At 42.2% G+C, this 18,246-nt stretch overlaps 1 protein-coding gene across 10 annotated transcripts in view; it reads left to right on the top strand.

The window, feature by feature from the left end:
* The window catches only part of MAP4K4 (mitogen-activated protein kinase kinase kinase kinase 4), a 170,973-nt gene extending 165,855 nt beyond the window's left edge, over positions 1 to 5,118 (top strand). For all 10 annotated transcript variants that reach the window (XM_055701200.1, XM_055701196.1, XM_055701204.1 and 7 more), the window contains 2 exons: positions 970 to 1,109; positions 1,864 to 5,118. In XM_055701200.1, coding sequence (XP_055557175.1) covers positions 970 to 1,109; positions 1,864 to 1,947 — 224 coding nt within the window. In that variant the 3' untranslated portion in view covers positions 1,948 to 5,118. The remainder of the gene's footprint in view (positions 1 to 969; positions 1,110 to 1,863) is intronic.
* The last annotated feature ends 13,128 nt before the right edge of the window (positions 5,119 to 18,246 follow it).

The raw sequence follows: 18,246 nt of genomic DNA, 5'->3' as shown, positions 1-18,246 counted from the left end.
TATTTTTTATTTTTGCTTGCTAAGAGCTATTGTTCTTTTATTTTTTCTTTTAAGTATGTATGAAAATCAGAGGCAACAGCTTATTCTTCATTAAGCTCCCATATGTTATTTTTGGCAGCATTCCTAAGACTATCCATCAAATTGCTTTTTGAATATACCTTTTCATAATGCTGATGACTTCCCCTTTATTTGAATTTTGTACTGCTCTCAAGAACAGATTGTTTTCCTCATGCTACTACTAATCTGTTTTCCCCCAGTGACACTCTAGGGAAAAATGCTTGATTTTTCCTTTATTTGTGCACAAAGGAAAGCAGTATAATAAATAACAGTATTTCCGCTCGGAGAGCTTAATATGAACCTCTTCTGAGATATACAGAATGCTTTTCAGATCAATTGGCTTTCTCAAGGAGATCAGTTTTTTGAAGTATCACTCCTATTAAAGCAGGCTAGCTCATTTTTTTCCTAGTTTCCCCTTTCCGTCTCCTCTTTCTCTGTTTTTGCTGACAAACTCCTTCAAGGGGGAGAAATAATGCCATAGACACAGAGCTGGTGCTGGGGACATACTAGAGCGGATGGGTTTAGTCTGTTTAAACCTTGGATTCTGCTTTCTCCTTGTCAACACCTAACTAGCCTGTCTGCCAAACTTGGGAGAAAAAGTCTCTAAAAACTCAATGTTCCTTCCCTTTAATTGAAGGTTGTAAATTTCCCTTTGTGTCCTGAATGCTCAGGGAAGTAGTATATAACATCGAAGACCCATGGGGAAATGTAAAAGAAAAAAAAAAAAATAATATTTTTAGGCATCATGAAGGTGCTGAAGACAGAAATAGCACTCTGAACGTGTAAGTTAGCATACGCACATGCAGGTAATTTTTAACTAGGGTGTGTGAGTATATTCCTCTGCTTCTTCAGTTCCTCCATGTTGCCCTCTACCTGTCCTAATGGGCTGTTTGCTGTGTTTTCTTTCCAAAGCGTACATCCGATCCAACCAGATTATGGGCTGGGGAGAAAAAGCTATTGAAATACGATCAGTGGAAACTGGACACTTGGACGGTGTGTTCATGCACAAAAGGGCACAAAGACTTAAGTTCTTATGTGAACGCAATGACAAGGTATAATTCTATCCCCCACCCCCAGTTTGTTGCTAAGGTGATAAACATGTACTTTAACTGGGCGCTCGGGTTGGGTTGACCCTGACCAGCAGCCAAACGCCCACCCAGCCTCTCGCTCACTCCTCTTTCCCATGGGGTGGGGAGAAAACAGAAGGAAGGTGAAAAGACTCATAGATCAGGATAAATACAGTTTAGTAAGCACAGCAAAAGCTGCATATGCAAGCCAGGCAAAATAAGGAGTTAATTCACAACCTCCCATTGGCAGGCAGATGTCCAGCCGCTTCCCAGGAAGCAGTGCTTCAGCACATGTAATGCTTGCTTGGGAAGACAAATGTCATCGCCCCAGTGTCCCCCCTGTCCTCTCCCTTCCCCTAAGCTTTTATTGCTGAGCATGATTGTATATGTTGTGGGACATCCCTTTGGTCAGTTTGGGTCAGCTGTCCCAGCATTGTCTCCTCACGGCCTTTTGCACATCCCCAGGCCACTGGCCTTTGAGGGGTGAGGGGGCTGGAGAGAAAGCCTTGGTGCTGGGCAAGCGTGGTTTAGCAGTAGCCAAAACACTGGTGTGTTAACAACGCTGTTCAGCCACAAATGCAAAGCCCAACACCATATGGGCTACTGTGAAGAACATCAACTCCACCCCCGCCAGACCCAGCACAGCACTGCAATTGCACTGTAAAATCAGGGACAGTGAAGGCAACTTAGAGCCGCTGCTGTCCTACCTGTTGAATTTACCAGTCTCTTTTCTTTGCAGGTTTTCTTTGCCTCCGTACGGTCAGGTGGAAGCAGTCAAGTCTATTTCATGACCCTTGGCAGGACTTCTCTTCTGAGCTGGTAGAAGTGGTGGGCTTTGGCGAGGAATTGCTGACATCCAGAGTCTGAGATCTTCATAACTTGGAATTATTTTCAACTGGAGTACAGACCTGCACTAATGCAGCACTCTGTGTAAATGTGTGTGCAGGCATCACTGGTGTTAGGTTTCTTTTTGTTTTTCAACCGAGGCTGCGATGCAGCTGGTGCTGTAAAGATATTGCCATCAGGTGCTACAATGTCTTTGAGATTTGGGATCATGCTAGAAAGCTACAGGTCGTCTTTTCCCTTCAGCTCCAGGATTCCTAGGCTTTGAAGGACTCTGTGTGTTAGTGTTAAAACAGAGGGGGGTGGGGAAAAAGGAAGAAAAAAGGACAGACTTACCATGAACATGCTGTTGAGTGGACAGGAGGCAGGCAAGAGAAGGTGAGAAGTGGTGTAGAGAGTTAGACTGGCTGAAACAGAGGGCAGATCTAGTCTAGTAATGTTAACGATGTATTTAATTGACATTTCTTTTTTGTAATGTGAGAATATGTGGACAAAGAGGAAGGTGCAGGTTTTAAGAAGTTAATATTTATAAAATGTGAAAGACACAGTGACTAGGATAACTTCTTCTTGGGGACAGGGAGGGTGGGAAGGGGCTGGGGGTGGAATTCTTGGGTTTTTTTTGTTTCTGCCGTTTTATTTTGGCCTGGCCAATAACTTTAGTCATTTTCTGTGTACCAGGTATTGCCTGAAACATGTGCAGATAAAAAAAAGAAAAAAAAAAAAAAAAAAAAAAAGAAAAAAGGAAAAAATTTTCATTTTCTATAATGATTCTGTGTTAGGCCAGAACTTGGTTATGTCACAGTATTAGCACTGCCTCAGTTAAAGGTTTAATTTTTGTTTAAACCTAGAAGTGCAACAACAGTTTTACCACAGTCTGCACTCGCAGAACTAAAAAAAAAAAAGAAAAAAAAAAAAAAGAAAAAAAAAGAGAGAAATAAAATCCAAACTACATATGTTTATTTTTTGTGCCTACCTCATTGTTTTTAATGCATAAAATAAAAGAGGTGGTTTAGTTTATACATTTTTAGATGAAAACCATTAATGTCTAATTTAATCTTAATACCAAAACTACCAGATTGAAAGGTTTCCGACTGTTATTGCATAGCATGTTTCAGCAGGAGGAGAGAGTGGTCCGTTGGGGCAATAGTGGTAGCGGTATGGCAGTGAGACACTGATTAATGTAATTTGCTTACAAAATTTGGTGAAGCAAGCATTTTTTTAAACCAGTTTCATCCTTAATAGAAGTCTGAATTTAGCCTAAAACCAGAGGTTTCACTCTTTTAACACGTGGGCTTAGTAACAGGCAGGTAAAAATAACTAGGCTAGTTCTATAAACTGTTAAATGATGTAGGAAACATTTTGGGGCGGTGATGTTTTTCTTTTTTAAGAATGCAATGCACTAAAAACTCTTTTAAGAATGTAGTTAATACTGCTTATTCATAAAAACAGCGTATACCTGTGTTTAGATGTAAGATCCCAGCTCTGGCTTTTTTTCTTTCTTTTTTTTTAAAAGTCAGTTTTATTTTATGAATAAGTTCTGACATTTGTAATAAATGTCTTAAGAGTAATAATTTGTTAAATGCCTACATGTTCATTACTTGAGAAACCTTGAGTGTATAATAATCTGTTGGTGTTGTAATAATGCACAGTGTCACAATTCAGCCATTTTCCTTTTTGTTTTCACTACTTTTTATTTTTTTTTTAATTCCTTCAGTGGGGTACTTTGTTGACAGCTGCCTTAAGCTGTTCATTCAGTGAACAGGCTCTCAGTGTTTCATGGGCTTTGTCTTCTGCTGCGGTTAACTTTCCTTCATGGCATGACAGGTAGGGCTTTTTAAACACGTAGTCTTCAACTCAGTCAAACCGATGGCTCAAGCGACTGGTCACACAATCAATTAAGAGCCAAGAGCGCCAGGCGTGCAAAGCTCAGACTCGACAGACCCTTCTTTTGGTGTCAAATCTGACTGCTGTAAATCCTTCAATCCCAATCAGCGTTGCTGCTGAAGACTCTCCTTCAAACATCGTAGACAGTTGAAAAGCGAGCGGTAAATGCGTACCGCCAGCGCATGCGTGTGCACACAACACCCCACACCCCCCGCCCCCCAAAAGAGTCAAAACTCAAGAAAGCCTTACATTTGCTGGCGGAGGAATACTTAAAACTATTTTTTTTTTTTTTAATTATTTGTATGACTTTTGGATAGCGTTGAAGGTGAAGGATGTGTTCTTTTCAGGCCCAGTGTGGTCAGCCAGAAGAACGATCAACCTTTTGTACTATATTGAACTAAAGAGGACTCGGAAACGCGATGTGCTGGTAGATGTGGGTGTAATCACACAGCTGCCCTGTAGTGTAGTTTGCTGAAGCCGATTCGATCGAATGTCAGTCTGCGTGATTTGAATCTTCCAACGCTATGTGGTCAAAAATTAATCTAGTCCTTGAAAGCTGATGCTATTCACCTAGAGGAAGATGCTCCAGTACTGTAGGGATGCCCAGGTCACGGATACGTGCTGTTGAAGTTTTGAGGCTCCGGGGGAGGGGAATCTCCTTCCTTCGGTGGGGCTGCCCGCCTGGCAGCTGCTGCCTCCACAGAAGTGCCAACATGGCAAGGTAAAAACAGTATTACGAAACCACTACGTATACCAACATAAAACTCTTCAAACAGTGCTTTTGTAAGCAAAGAAGAAAAGAAAAGCTCCTAGGTTTAGTTTTAAGCTTTAATAAGTAATAATTTTCTGTATCTTTAAGTCAAAGTAACCCTAACTTGTATGACTGCAGTGTTTTTATTTTTTATCTTATGCACATGTTATGTTGGAGAAAATGTTTACAAAAATGGTTTTGTTACACTAATGTGCATCACATATTTATGGTTTATTTGAAAGTGATTTTTGTGGGTTTTTTAGTTTTTCATAGTAGTAGTAGTAGTACACTTTTTGTGATTTATAACCCCAAACTCTGCTGATTATAAAGATGCTAAACAATAATACAAAATGACAAACTGCATTAAAATTACTAATCGTAGAGCTGCAAAGCAGACTGGTGACAAGTAAAACACTCAGCCTTTTTTTTGCAGTGCTATCTAACTTGTCTTCTGTGTATTATGGAAATTACTGTTTTTTCCCCGTTTTTCCTTAAATAAAGTCAAATTGACACCTATTGTATGTGGAAAGTATTTTCAGTATCTGCTGGCTGCAGAAATCAAGCTGCATGTTGCCTAGTTGCATGTATCAGAAGAACAAAAGCCTTATTGTCAAATCTCATAATTTTAGAGACTTTGACAATAAATGTGGGCTTTTGAGGGCTTTTTTGTTGTTGTTTTTTTTCTTTTTCTAAAGCCCTACCTCCTGGTGCAGTTGCTCTTGAGAATTACCATTTTCCTTTTAAAGAAAAAAAGCTAAAAGCTTAGAAAAATTAGCAAGCATCCAGTAGTTCAGAAAGAAGAAGTCGCACAAAGGAGAGCCTGTGTGTGCTGTGAACGTGCCCTCCCACCACACCGCTTTCAAGGCACGTGATTTTTCCGAGCTGGTGTTACTTATTGCTGAGAGAGTGCAATGAATGAGAGTCCTGAGACAGATTTTCACACGGTGTAAAAGCACGGCTCCAAAAACCTCGAGCTTTCTGTGTCATAAACTGTGAGTACTGAGCAGGTTTGGTGCAAAGCCACTGTTTGTGCCCCCGGGGTTCTTGTTGGCCTTTGCCTGTGTTTTTCCACCATGAGCTATGTTTTCTGTTTTCTGAAGTGGAGATAAGCAGTAGACGTTTCCTTCCGACTAGGCTGGTCTCTGTGAGAGGAGGAGGAAGTCTGTGTTCCTGGGCTCCTGCCTTTCCTCACATTTTCATCTGCAGGAGGCATGTGATGTGGTGTAAGCTGAAAAACGTTTCAGGGTTTCGCTTGCTTCATACGGACAAAAGTATCCGAAAGCTGCGAGCGCCATAGCTTTTCTGTTTCTGTAAGTGTGGATACTGACCGAGTTTAAAAAACCAGCAGGACCGGCCAGCTGCTGGGCAGCCTCCCATCGGCTCCACTCCAGTTGCTGCTCCAGAGCTGCTGGTTTTCTTCAGTCATTCCTGACCTGTTGAAGACTTCCTTCAGTTAAACATACCAAACATAGTCAAGCACCTTAGCTAGTGGTGAAGACAGATACGAGCTGTTGCTCGTTACAGTATGCAGTAAGTAACTGAGAGCAGCACCCCCAGGCGTGAGCGTCACAGTGGGCACTTGGCAGAGGCAACAGAGAACATGCAAAACCTTCACGCTCCTGTGAAGAAAGACACAATTGCAGTGATGCACAGGAAGAAGGAAATCCAAAAAATGAGAGCATTGGAAACTGAGCAGCAGACCTCATTCCTCTATGGGACTTGTGTAGGCAGCAGTGGTGAGAGAGTCCCACGTTTTTACCTTGTCAGGGGAGGAGGGATGTACATGGGACAGAAGAGAACAAAGAGTGCAGCAGAAGAACATACACGTCTTCAAAATTAACAACTGCAGTAGTCAAACCAGAGAAAGAAATGATCCAACATCAAAATGAGCATTTGAAACAATTTTTTTTTACAAAGCTTTTAAATACGAAAGCTTAATATAATGACAAGTGCAGGACACTTATCCATGAGATTAAAATTAAAAACCTGCATATTAGAAAAGAGACAAGAGCCAGCCCTTTTCGGGGATTGCTTTGCTGAAAGACACATGCTAGAGCATTAGGATTGTATAGGACTACATATGAAAGGGGTAAAGTCTAGTTCTGTGAGCTGCCACCTTTTGTGCAGAGAGCTTGTAATTCTTCTGCTTGTACCTGTATCATGGGCTGGGATGAGAGCTTTAATATTGCTAAAAAGATACCGAGGCTGTTGGAGAAACAACTTCAAATGCAGGAAGAGAGCCTGTGGTGGAGAGAGGACTCGGCACTGTGCATTCAACACGGGACTGCTGTACCAAAATGGTCCAAGGCAACAAATTTGCTAATAGTAATGCAAATACTATTATTTATGCTAATAGCTATAGCAATGCATTTCCACCTCAGTGTCCAGTGCCCTGTTACCCACCAGCATCTTGGCCCAAAACTGTTTCTTCTTCCAACATCACTGAAGAAAACGTCAGCACTGAGCTGTGCCATGTTGTTTGCGCAGTGTTCTGTGAGCACTTGTCTTGGCTGGCCTGGTTTATGTGCTGGTGGCTCTTACTTTGCCCTTAAATCCCAAGTGGTTCGGCAGGGAAGCAATCTTGGGAACTTCACTGTGAGAAAACTTCTTTTGCTATATGAGGGATGTGCTTTATGGACAGGAGTTCAGCTGTACCCGAGGGGTGTCCCTTGCTTACTGGTCTATTTTGGTGCATGTAAGGGATGCAAATTCAAAGAGCCGTGTGCACCCAGCAGCTGTAAAAACGTTGGCTGCAGCTCTCTTCCAGTATGTGCAAATCCACTGCTGAGCTCCAGCACCCAGCTGTTGGCCTGTTTCCAGCACATTAAAGACAGGGAGGCTGGTAACAACTATCTTCTTTCAATTTAACTTCCTTTTTTAAGAGGTTTTTTTAACACACTGTAGTGTTGGTGGTGCTCAGGGAGGTGTGCAAATGCAGGGTCAGGTGCCAGTATTGCCATGTGGACTGCTGTGGAGGTTACTGGTTGAGGGAATTAAAGAACATCAGGTAATTACAGTCACTTAATTTTCACTCTGTCGTCGTGTGGCTCCACACACTGTATGGTCTGATAAAGAGTAAAAACTCTGCTCTAGAAATACCGACTGTCTTATCCCTCCTTATCTCTCTGGTTTATCCTACTCTTGTTCTGAACAATAATTAACTAGGGAGAGAAGGAGGGGAGGGAGGAAGGTGTTTTGTTGTTTAAGGAAATAAAGCCCTGACTCAATAAAAGTATACCCATTCCAGCTGAGGAAATGAGGGGTTTTTTTTCCTTCATTAAATTATAACGGGAAATTCACTTCAATGTTTTGTACTCAGGCTTGTGAGGTTCTATGTGGTAAACATGTTGCCTGGGAAAGTCAGATTAATTTGTTCCAACTGCTGTACACAGCTCAAATTTTACTTGGCCTCTGTGTGAAATTTTTATTGCACAACCTCGTTATTTGTCATTCAGCATAATTTATCCATTAGAAGGCATTACCACACTTCCATTTTATTTTAATATTTGCATCTCCTAAGCAATTTTGCTCACGCCATGTTAGCCATGAAAAAAATGCTTTTCTGGCTGTGAAGCAATTGTTGGAGTAAAGGGATTGTAAAATACTGTTTGCCTTTGCTATTGTCATGGGGAGATTGCAGACTAATGTTGGTCGAGTCCTGTCTGTATAGTTGCCAGGACTAGTCTAACAGACAAAGCTGAAAGAAAAGAGTAAATGATGTGTTTAGGAGCTTTTAGTGAGTCAGAGAGACTAAGAAAACAGAGGTTTTAGATTAACATCTTTCACCCCACGCGTTCGACCATCGTAGCCCCTTGGGGTAACAGTGTCTCCCTTGGTGTTTGAGGAAGGCAGCAGAGTGTAACTCACACAGCTGCTTTCCTGGGCCAGGTATCGATGCTCACTAACCTTGGCAATTCTAACAGAAGGCCGTTAGTAAGGCTAGACCTGTGGGAAAGCAAAGCATAGAGAGAATTCACATTTTCCTCTCGTGTTTTGTTGCAGTGTTTTTAGCAAATTTTCCACCAGTGCTAAGCATACCCATGCATGTAGATGGCGTAGAGCACGCTTACCTGCAACAAGGATGGGCCCTGGCTTTTGGCAACCTTGCATCTCCTACTGGTGGTGCCGTGAGGCAGAAAGTGGACCTGGGTCCTCCTAGAAGAACCTTGTCAAAAGCCTTGTCAGACCTGCTGCGGGCTTAAGCATTTGTTTAACATATGTTAAACTTTGTTTAACACAACACAAGCATAATCCAACCTGTGTTCTCCCAAGCACTTACTTGTGTCCTAACCTCCGCCTAATGCTTAAATGTAGTCCCGGGCCTGAAGGCAGGCTTCCTAGCAGTGGATCCTGCCATGGTGCAGACCACACAGAGCAGCTGGCAGAGCCAGGCTGGTGTGCATGTACAGAAGCTCTGTCCTGAGAACTGGCTCACTGGCCTTCATTGAGTCCTGAATTTACCCTAGTCACATCACAAAAACTTCTGGAAAATTCATATGGAAATTTTCTCGATGTTTCAGTAATGAAATTAACTGAAAGATAAGAAGAGAGCACAAACTGGCATAGGATGTTAAAATGCAAAGTATGTAATTATAGACTCACAGTTGTAATGACTCTAATGGATATCAGAGACAAGTATAAAAGGAGAATAAATTATTTCAGGGCATAAGGAATCAGTTATGGGTAATTAAGCTGCAATTATCATTACTGTGCTGCTATGATAGAGGTTTTTTAAGCTAATTTTTCTAAAATGGAATAATGCAAGTTAAGCATGAATTCATTTATTATCTGCCATTCGGATAAAAACATTTTTCTAGTGCTTTTCAAAATGTGCCAGGGGGACAGATCTCAGTTTTACACTAGTGAAAACACCAGGGATTTTTATGAAGGGATTTCTTTCACCTCACACAGCTGTTCAGTGTCATCACTTAAACTCGTGCTCAGTGAAGTGCATAGACCCATGCCTGCTGCCAATCATGTAAGCCAGCAATCGGGTTCAACAGTTCTTCACTTAAAATGCTTAAAAGGAAGTGATTTGGTAAATTGGTAAGCCAGGGCTGTAATTCAAAGCAAGGGTGGCACAGCTTACGGCAGCCAGCAGTGATCTTGTTTCAGTCCACGGTGCTGAGGTGGCTGAAATGGGAAATGAGCTGTTGAAAAGTTTGGGTTCGCAATGTTCGGACAAATGATGATTGATGTCGCCTTGCCTTGAAAGGGGCCTTGTAAAATACATCAGGTGAGCAGCTGATCCATGAGCAGGTGTGGTGTGTGAAGGATCAGTAGTTCTTACGGAATTCAAGACCTGAGGTGGCAGTAGCATCACAAACGATGAGCCAGAAAGGCCACTTTCTCCCCATCTTAAGGCACTGAAGTCTTAGCAGCTGGAGAATAGCTGCTTACTGGTACCAATGTACCAATGTACAAATTCAGACATTACAAGTGACAACACAAAATCCAGAGGGGGGTCAACTTTGCCTGTATTCATGGTAACCTGCACAACGGAGCAAGGAGATGAGTTCTAGGTTTGCTCCTAGCATTGTCTGTGTACAGATGACCCAAGGGGGTTAGGGGTGTTTGCAGAAGGATTGCTCCGAGTCCATAAAACCTGGATGCCCTTTGGTATCCTGGATATCTTACAGCTGCTGCTGCAAAAATGTTGGGGTTCCCAAGGCGATGGGGGGTGTCTCAGATACCTTGGACTTCTGGATAGGAACTGCATGCTTGGGTTTAGGTGCCTAAATCCCATCAGAGGTTTTAACATGTTCGTCATGATGCTGAACTCAGTGCAGGGCTTGTCATCCATTGCATGTGTTCGTGTATTGCTTCGTGTAACTCAACCAACTGATGCTGTAACACAAACCTTTAGAAAAAGGATTTTAAAAAAAATGCTGGAAAACTGGAAAATGCCGGGGTTTAATGTTCCTAGCTTAAACTTAACCCAGATACCTCTTATTACTGCTCAGCATTTAATTACATTTATAGATTTTTCTTGAAGTGCCATACTCACTCTACAACAGATGGTCCTCATGGGAGGGATAAGTGTTCAAAAACTCTTTTCATCCTCATTAATTAGTTTGAAGCCTTATGTATATCTTACTTGGTGTCATCCAAAGTGCTCGTTTTCTCATAAATTGTATCAGCTTAGTGTGGTTCACAAATACTAATGAACTTCTCTACATTCCTGTAAAGTGAGGGAGGGTTATCATTAGAAGCATTTTTAAATATTTTTTTTCTGTTATCCTAACTTGAAATAACGAACAAAAGGTTGGAATTTTTTTTATGGAAGAGAATGTAAAAAGCATTTTGTTTCAGAAAAGTAAAAGTGAAACATTGCAGTATTTGGTCAAAACTGATTTCTTAACTTTCAATAACTGTAATATTTTGATTGCTGTAATAACCACCAGGATGTCATCATGTTAACTGCAATTTGAATTTTCAAGATACTTTCCTGTTTGTTTCCTACACCCATAATCCTTGTATGTGGTGCTTTTTGAATGGACGACTTCTCTCATGGTCCACCTCACACAAAGTTTGTCTCCAGAGGAAATGTGTTACATCAGGTTACATTTACATTTTTGAGTTGTTGGGTATACCTATAAAACTTGTGCACTGGGTGAGAGAAGGTGCTCATAGGTAAATGCTTTATAAATTTTATGGCATCAGTTAAGTATTTCAGAGTGTATTGATTAAAAAAAATATTCTGTCTCGGTCAAACTGACGTGAGACAAACCTTACCTCTCACTTTCCTTGATCAGAGTACATGCATTTCACAAAACTAGCATTTTTTCCTATGGGAAGTATCAGGTGAATGGCAAATTAATTTTCTGATTAAAAAGGAAAAGATTGAGGTGGAAAATGCATAGCTCCCTGTGGCTTTTATATAGGAAGCACTGAGGTGGTATTTTGTCAAAGTTTTCAGTTGTGAGCTGCCCCATGCCTCACTACCTGCCCCAGGTGAGAAGCCCCTCGTGGCCTTCAGACCACGACACCCACGGGTCTCAGCTGCGGACTCATGGAGAAACAAGTGCCAGTCACCCATATTTTAGGTAGCTGCCTCAGGGTGATGGTTTTTGTTAGAACAACGGTCCGGGGTGGGGGAAACAACAGCAACTCAGAGACTCTGCCAAGCGTGCAAGCTCTCCCCCCTTGGGTGCAGTTGGCACAAGTGGGGAACAAGCCCTTTGAGCTCAGCCAGCCCTGTCTCCAGATCACGGAGGGAAAAGATCAGAGAGGAGATAAGCCGCTTGTTTCCTGAGGGAAAATATGTGCCCAGGAACAAAGGGAGGTTTAGGCTGAAAAGGAGGAAAAAGGGTGATTGCGCCATGCTATAAAACCAATGTGTGTAACGGGCCCCTGACTTCTGGTGCCTGTTTCCCTGGGAAGATGATTTATTCGCTGCCTTTAAGCATGAGTCTTCTGCCTATGTGCGAGGTGCATACCTTGATCTGTCTTTCGTGAAGACACTGCAAAACAGATTTTTCCACAAATTCTGCTGAGGGGCTTTTAAAGAGCCATTTTTTGCGTCACTGATGACATGGGGGGTGGGCACAGCCCCTCATGCTGCAGCATACGGGCAGAAGGAGTAGATCCCCTTGTGCTCCTCATTGCACGTGTGTGTGTGTCAACAAATCGGTGTTATTCAGCACAGCTGTTCATGCTGTCACAGGGAATGTCTCACAATCGTGGTTCTCGACTGAGATTAATCCAATATGTTGATCCCCTGGGATCAGTTTGCAGCTGAGATTCATTGGAGCAGAATATTTGTTCCTAAAAGACCAGTCAGAATGGAGGGTCTGGAGAGTGACTAACAGTTAAAATGTTCCTTTATGCATTTTTCCAGTCAAAAATATTGTCTGGAAGTGAAATCTATGAATCTGGCTTCTGCAGGAACTAGGATGGAGCGTAAACCCAAAGAAATCTGGAAATCTGCGCTCCTCTGAAGTCAACTGCACTCCAGGTACATTAGGACAGTGAAAGTTAATTCAGGTGGTGAGGAGATGGGCAAAGGAGAGCTGCCTTCTGCTAGTAGAAGGTGGTGAGCTCCATCTTCTACTCTCTGATTTTTGTGCATCACAGTACAGTCAGAGATCACACAGCTGCTGCCAAACCCAGCTGTGAGTTCCTGGAGGCACCAGGGCAAGAAGCAGACTGCCTCCACAAACACCCCTGTGCCCAGGATCTGCTGGTTTCTGCTCCTGAAGAACAGACAAACCTCCTTCACCAGCCCCTTTGGAGCCACTGCTGAGGGGGGGGCTGGCCAGCCCTTGGCCACAGAGTGACACCTGGACCTTTGCTGGCCCTTTTCAGGAAAGGTGGTCAAGTGCTCTTAAACCTGTGTGTTTCAGTGGTCTCCTTACGTGGGACCGCCACAGTGGGTGACCCAGGCTGGGGTGCGGGATCTGCTTCTGCCACTCATTGCCCCAGGGACCTCGAGGGCTGGCTGTAGTGAGCCATGCTGTGCCTCTTCCCCCTGCCAGCTCCACCACAGAGAGTAGGAAGAAGAGCAAGAGGTCATGAAAATAAACAAAGTGAATCTGTCGGTCTCTTTTTGCCTCACTTCTATAAACAGAACCAACCCTTACGTTTTCAGTTTTATTTCTAGTCACGGAGAGCATCATGTTCTCCTTCCTATTGCTGAAATGGCCAAAATGGTTCCTAGATCTTCTTGCCATTCCTTTGTGATAACAGCACTGAGTGGAGGAAGATGTGATTTCCCGGTGTCTAGGAGATGTTTGCATGGTAAGACCAAATATACAGGAGCTCAGGTTCCAATCTCGACACCTCTAGGAGAGGAAGCAGAGACCCCAGGGACCGCATGCCTGCAGAACTGGGGTTGGATGCTGCCCACAGCTGTGCCCCCTAAGCTGGAGAACACCAAGGCTGGGGAGGCTTTACACGTGGTGCTGCACCTTGGGGCTTGCCAAGCTGGGTGCCACCAGCTGGGGAAGCTCCCTGCAGCAGATCCCACTGCTCAATGAGACCTGTCGTTTAGGATCATCCCACACTTGGCTGCATCTGATGCAGGAGAAGCAGCTTTCTTCCCTCTGGCAACCATGCCTTTATGGCCTGCAGGACTTGTTAACTTCTCAGGAGTTTGAGAGGCTTGTATTCTTGCAGCAGCTGTGATTTCAGTCTTACCTGGAGGCATTATTGGTCCCATCCCCTCCTTCTTTTTCTCTGCTCCATTTTTTCTGCTGTCTGGCCTTCCTTTCTGAAGTAGCTATCGTACTCCTGTTTCTGCCCAAAGCAATGTTTGTCTTGCAATGTACTGAGTTGAAGCAAGACCGGAGATTTTTTCAGTGGATTCATCTATTGCTACTTCTAGCAAAGATGCAACTGTGTGGTACTGGGATTGCATTTCTGCACTGCAGTGTGTAACTGTGCATGTATCTCAGTGCAAACTGTCCCAAGATGGGCAGACACTCTAGCTTTGGATCAAACTTCTATGGAAATTTGTGCAAATAATAGAGTATTTGCATGAAGGGATGAAGCTGCAGAATACATTTCCCTCTTGTCTGTGGGAGTTTTGCTACTCTATAGGTGAAATACCAGCCTGTGTTCAAACCCTTCCTCACGGGAACATTTTTTTCCCCCCAAGAAACAGAGACTAGAGGGACCAGATAATGTAAATATTGATGTCTTTGATTTTATTGATGAATTTCACATTGTGGTCACTCTTCCAAATCCAGGTCAAAGACATACCAGCTGGAGACTGAATGTTTACATGCAGCATTGTCTTGGCAGGCACCTTGCAAATGCCAGCAGACATAAGCGCTGCAGAACCGGGCGGACCCTTCTGAGTGAACTGCAGCTGGGGCATTTGCTCAGCATCAGACATGCAGACATGGTGCTTAGGGACATGGTTTAGTGGTAGAATTGGCAGTGTTAGATTTAAAGTTGGACTCAATGATCTTAAGGATCTTTTCCAACCTAAATGATTCTATATTTCTGTGATTCTAATAGGTTTTGAACAGGCCAAATCCAAATCTTGCGTCTAAATTGGCCATCTGTTCGCAAAATGTGTATCAGCAAATGCTATAATTTCACGTACGTGACTAGGTTTCAAGCTGACTGTGGTAACTCTGAGGCTTGACTAATGAAGTTTTGTAATAGCCATCTTCACTACTGACTCTGGAAAGTGTTGTCTGTGCTGACATTTCTCAAACACCAAATGCAAAAGTCTAGAAGTTCCTTTTGGATTTGAAATACAGTACTATTAAGCAAGTCCATTTTGCAAGTTCTAATCTCACTCCAAGAAACACCATTCATGTGAAGAGGTGACCATTAGAAAAGTGCATCCAGTTTCCTTCCAGTAAGATCTGGGCTGAACTTGTACCTCTCAGCACGGATGCTGGGTGCTTACTGGTACACAGGACAGGTTCCTGTGGGAGTTCTGTGCAATGAGAACAGGTTGGGAGGTGCTCAGAGGTGCTCAAAAAGCTCAAGTTTGCAGAGGCAGTGTCAGTAAATATTTTTTGGAGGTTGTAGTGCGTCAGAGATAAAAAACTGAAGTGTGTCTTTGTCAGGTGGATAACATTGATGCTGTGCATGTAAGTACTTGTAATCACGATGCACAAATTTTGCTTCTTGCAGTATCTTGACAACTCTGCATGTTAAAAATATTTCACACTCCTTTCTTTTTGCTTTTTTTCGATAAGCACATTAAGCTAGCCAACTTTAACCCACAGTCTAGAGACATTCACATGTCAGGTAAAGTTTAATTGCTATTTCACAGTAAGAGTTTTCACACAGGCCATGGAGACTTGAGAGTTGCTTGGGGCTGGTGATTTTGTTATCAATGTGTGCAGTGTTTGTAACATGCAGGTATGAAAAAGCTGTGAATCGCATCTTGGAAAGTTTTAATGATGACTGTATTTATTCTCAGATTCATAAGATTTAGGCCTATTCTAAAAAGGCCTCCAAGAAAAAACAATTCATTTACCCACAGTTAAAAAGCAATTCAGTTAATTCTAGCACTCGGGATTTCTGTTGTGGTTTTCCTAAAGTAAGGAGGCTTTTCCTGGAAGGACCTTTGAGGTCCCTGCTATACTGCTGCTCGATGATTATTTCAGTTAAACTCCTAGTGGACAGAACGGAACAATCCCTTTCCAGTAGAAATACAGTCCATTAAAAACATACAGTCTTGGGTGGAATGTAGCCATCTCCTTATTGTATGTTTATAAGATTTATTGTGGAAGAAAATTTCAAGAGGGTGAGCGGTTAGCCATGCAGACTGCCTTGTGGCTTCTCGTTATTTTCCCTTCATAGCTGTCTGAGACTGGTGGGGCAGCACCTGCAGAATCTGGTGGGGAGCAGCCTCTAAAAGAGACATTGGGTAAGACTGGAGACATCCTCTTAATTTCTCCTTTAGATTCTTCTTTCTGTCCCTTAAAAAATCCCCAAAAACTTCAAAACCCCAAAGGTTTTGTCTAAATGCTATCATTTAAATGTATTAGGAGCCCATTTCATTGTCTTCATCTGTTAAGAGATTAAAATTCTCACTTCACTACATTAAAAGCTCCAGTCTGCTTCAGCTGAATATGATCAGAGTGTTAAATCCATCCAGTTTGGAAGGGCACGGTGCCTAATTTTCCTGATGGGAGCCTGTAAGCTCTTGACATATTGAGTCAATGTGCTGCTTGTAGCGTACTATGGCACCCAAACACTGGCTAACCCTCTCTGCTTTCAGCAGAATGCATTGGTCAGTTGGATTTCTTCACGATTTGAAACAGTTTGTAGTCCATTTAGCTGTCATTTACCAGAGGGGTCCCCTTGAGCTACAATGATCTCGTATTTTGTTCTCTCCTAAGTCTCTGATCGCCAGGTGTAGTAACTAGCATGCCTGTTATTTCTCAAGTACCGAAAATGCAAGTGTATAATTTCACAAGTTAACCTTAAAATAGCACAAGTGTAAATGTCAGTAGCTTTTCACATAGTTGCATTGCACCTTTTATATTGCTTTACTTTTTATAGTTCTGTATTGCTTTTTTTTATTGCAAGAAACTTTATATTAAGTTTACTTATGATATTTAAAAGATATTGCAGGGAAATGAAAATGCTGCATAAATAAACCCTGTCTAGAGACGTAGACTGTTGCTCATTGAGAGAATACATCTGAATTTTTTAGGCTGCACAGCCAGAGCTGGACTTGAGCAAACCCATTTGTCCGTGGTTGGCTGAGATTTCCCCCTTTGGCTGGTGCACTGCTGAGGCAGGTAGCCCTGAGGCAGCATTAGATTCAGATTTCATCATTCCCCAGGTTTGAGGTTGTTTAGGCCAAATGTCTCTGATTGAGTCATCTCTACTTAACCTTTATGTATAAGGTTGTGTATGTAGATACACGAATGGACTTATTTTCCCTCTCAAGTCCATGCTGGTGCGTTGGGACTTCATGAAATGGATGGGTTGAAATTTGTGTATGCCATCACTGTTGGGAATTATTTTTAAGAAGTGATGTATTTGAGGCATATTTAAAGAAAATGTGGCATCCTTGAAATGAACAGTGTGTGATATCCGAAAGGAGAGGAGGGAACAAGCAGCTAAAAACAGAGCTAGTTAAGTTAGCAGTGTAAGTGTCGTGCACAGACAGATGGGGACCAGCTGTCCTTCTGGTAGATACTGAGTTGTACTGTATGAACTGAGAAAGAAGAATGCACTTTTAACTGAACACTGCTAACCTTGTAGAAGAAAAAAAGATGCGTAAAAACATTTATGAATCCTAGATTATTTTTTTTCTGAAATAAGTAGGGTTGTATTTTATGTAAAGTGTATGTTATTCTTTAATATTCAAACAGGGAAATATTTCAAGTTTTTTGTCTCTAGTTCTCCTGAGAAACCTCTGGATACATGATAAAATGAATATTTATTATGTATCACAGATGGGGAAGGGAACTGTTATTTTTGGAGCCAGGCAAAAATGATGCACGGCTTCTTTTTGTTTAAATGTTGATTAAATCTTTCACGAAAAGAAAACTGTCAGCAGACCAAAACAGTACAAGACAAGTTAGAAAACATTAATTTTATACCACATACTCAAACTTGACAAAGTGGAGCATACATTAAAAAAACAAAAAAACAAAACCAACCAAACAAACAAAAAAAACCTACCAAGAAACTGAAGAAAAGTCAAGAGCCAGGGCTGGAAGGAGAGGTAAGTGAAATACTGATGTGACAAATTGCACTGTGTGTCCACTTCTGCAGCTGCTGTCCCTGCTGTACTGGCGTTCCTAACACAGTTAGATTTGGATGGATGCACAACCACTGATGCAAAATTCATAACCCTACCAGCAGGAATCATTATAGAACAGTATATTCCTTTGACTCCAGCTGCTGGAAGGAAATATTGTGTAGGAAATTTGATGTATAATTTTTGTAAAAACCCCCGAACATTCTGCCTTGATACCTTGTTATGCTGAGCACATCATGCTGCCACCCAACCTAGCTAACAAGAGCTCTGGATCATATTTAGGGCAATGTTGACATGCCTGCCGTTCACATTGACCCCCATGTCATGGCTCTCAGTACTTTTTTGGGGGGCAGCGATGACTGAGGCCATCAAAAGGAAACACTTACCACATCCAACAAAATTGGAGAAATGTAACTTGGAAGCATTCCACACTGTGGAACAAATTCCTTGTCATTAGT

This window comes from Falco cherrug, chromosome 2 (assembly GCF_023634085.1).
Source record: "Falco cherrug isolate bFalChe1 chromosome 2, bFalChe1.pri, whole genome shotgun sequence".
In the NCBI taxonomy this organism is placed as follows: Eukaryota; Metazoa; Chordata; class Aves; order Falconiformes; family Falconidae; genus Falco; species Falco cherrug.
This window is presented reverse-complemented; position numbering and strand designations above follow the sequence as displayed.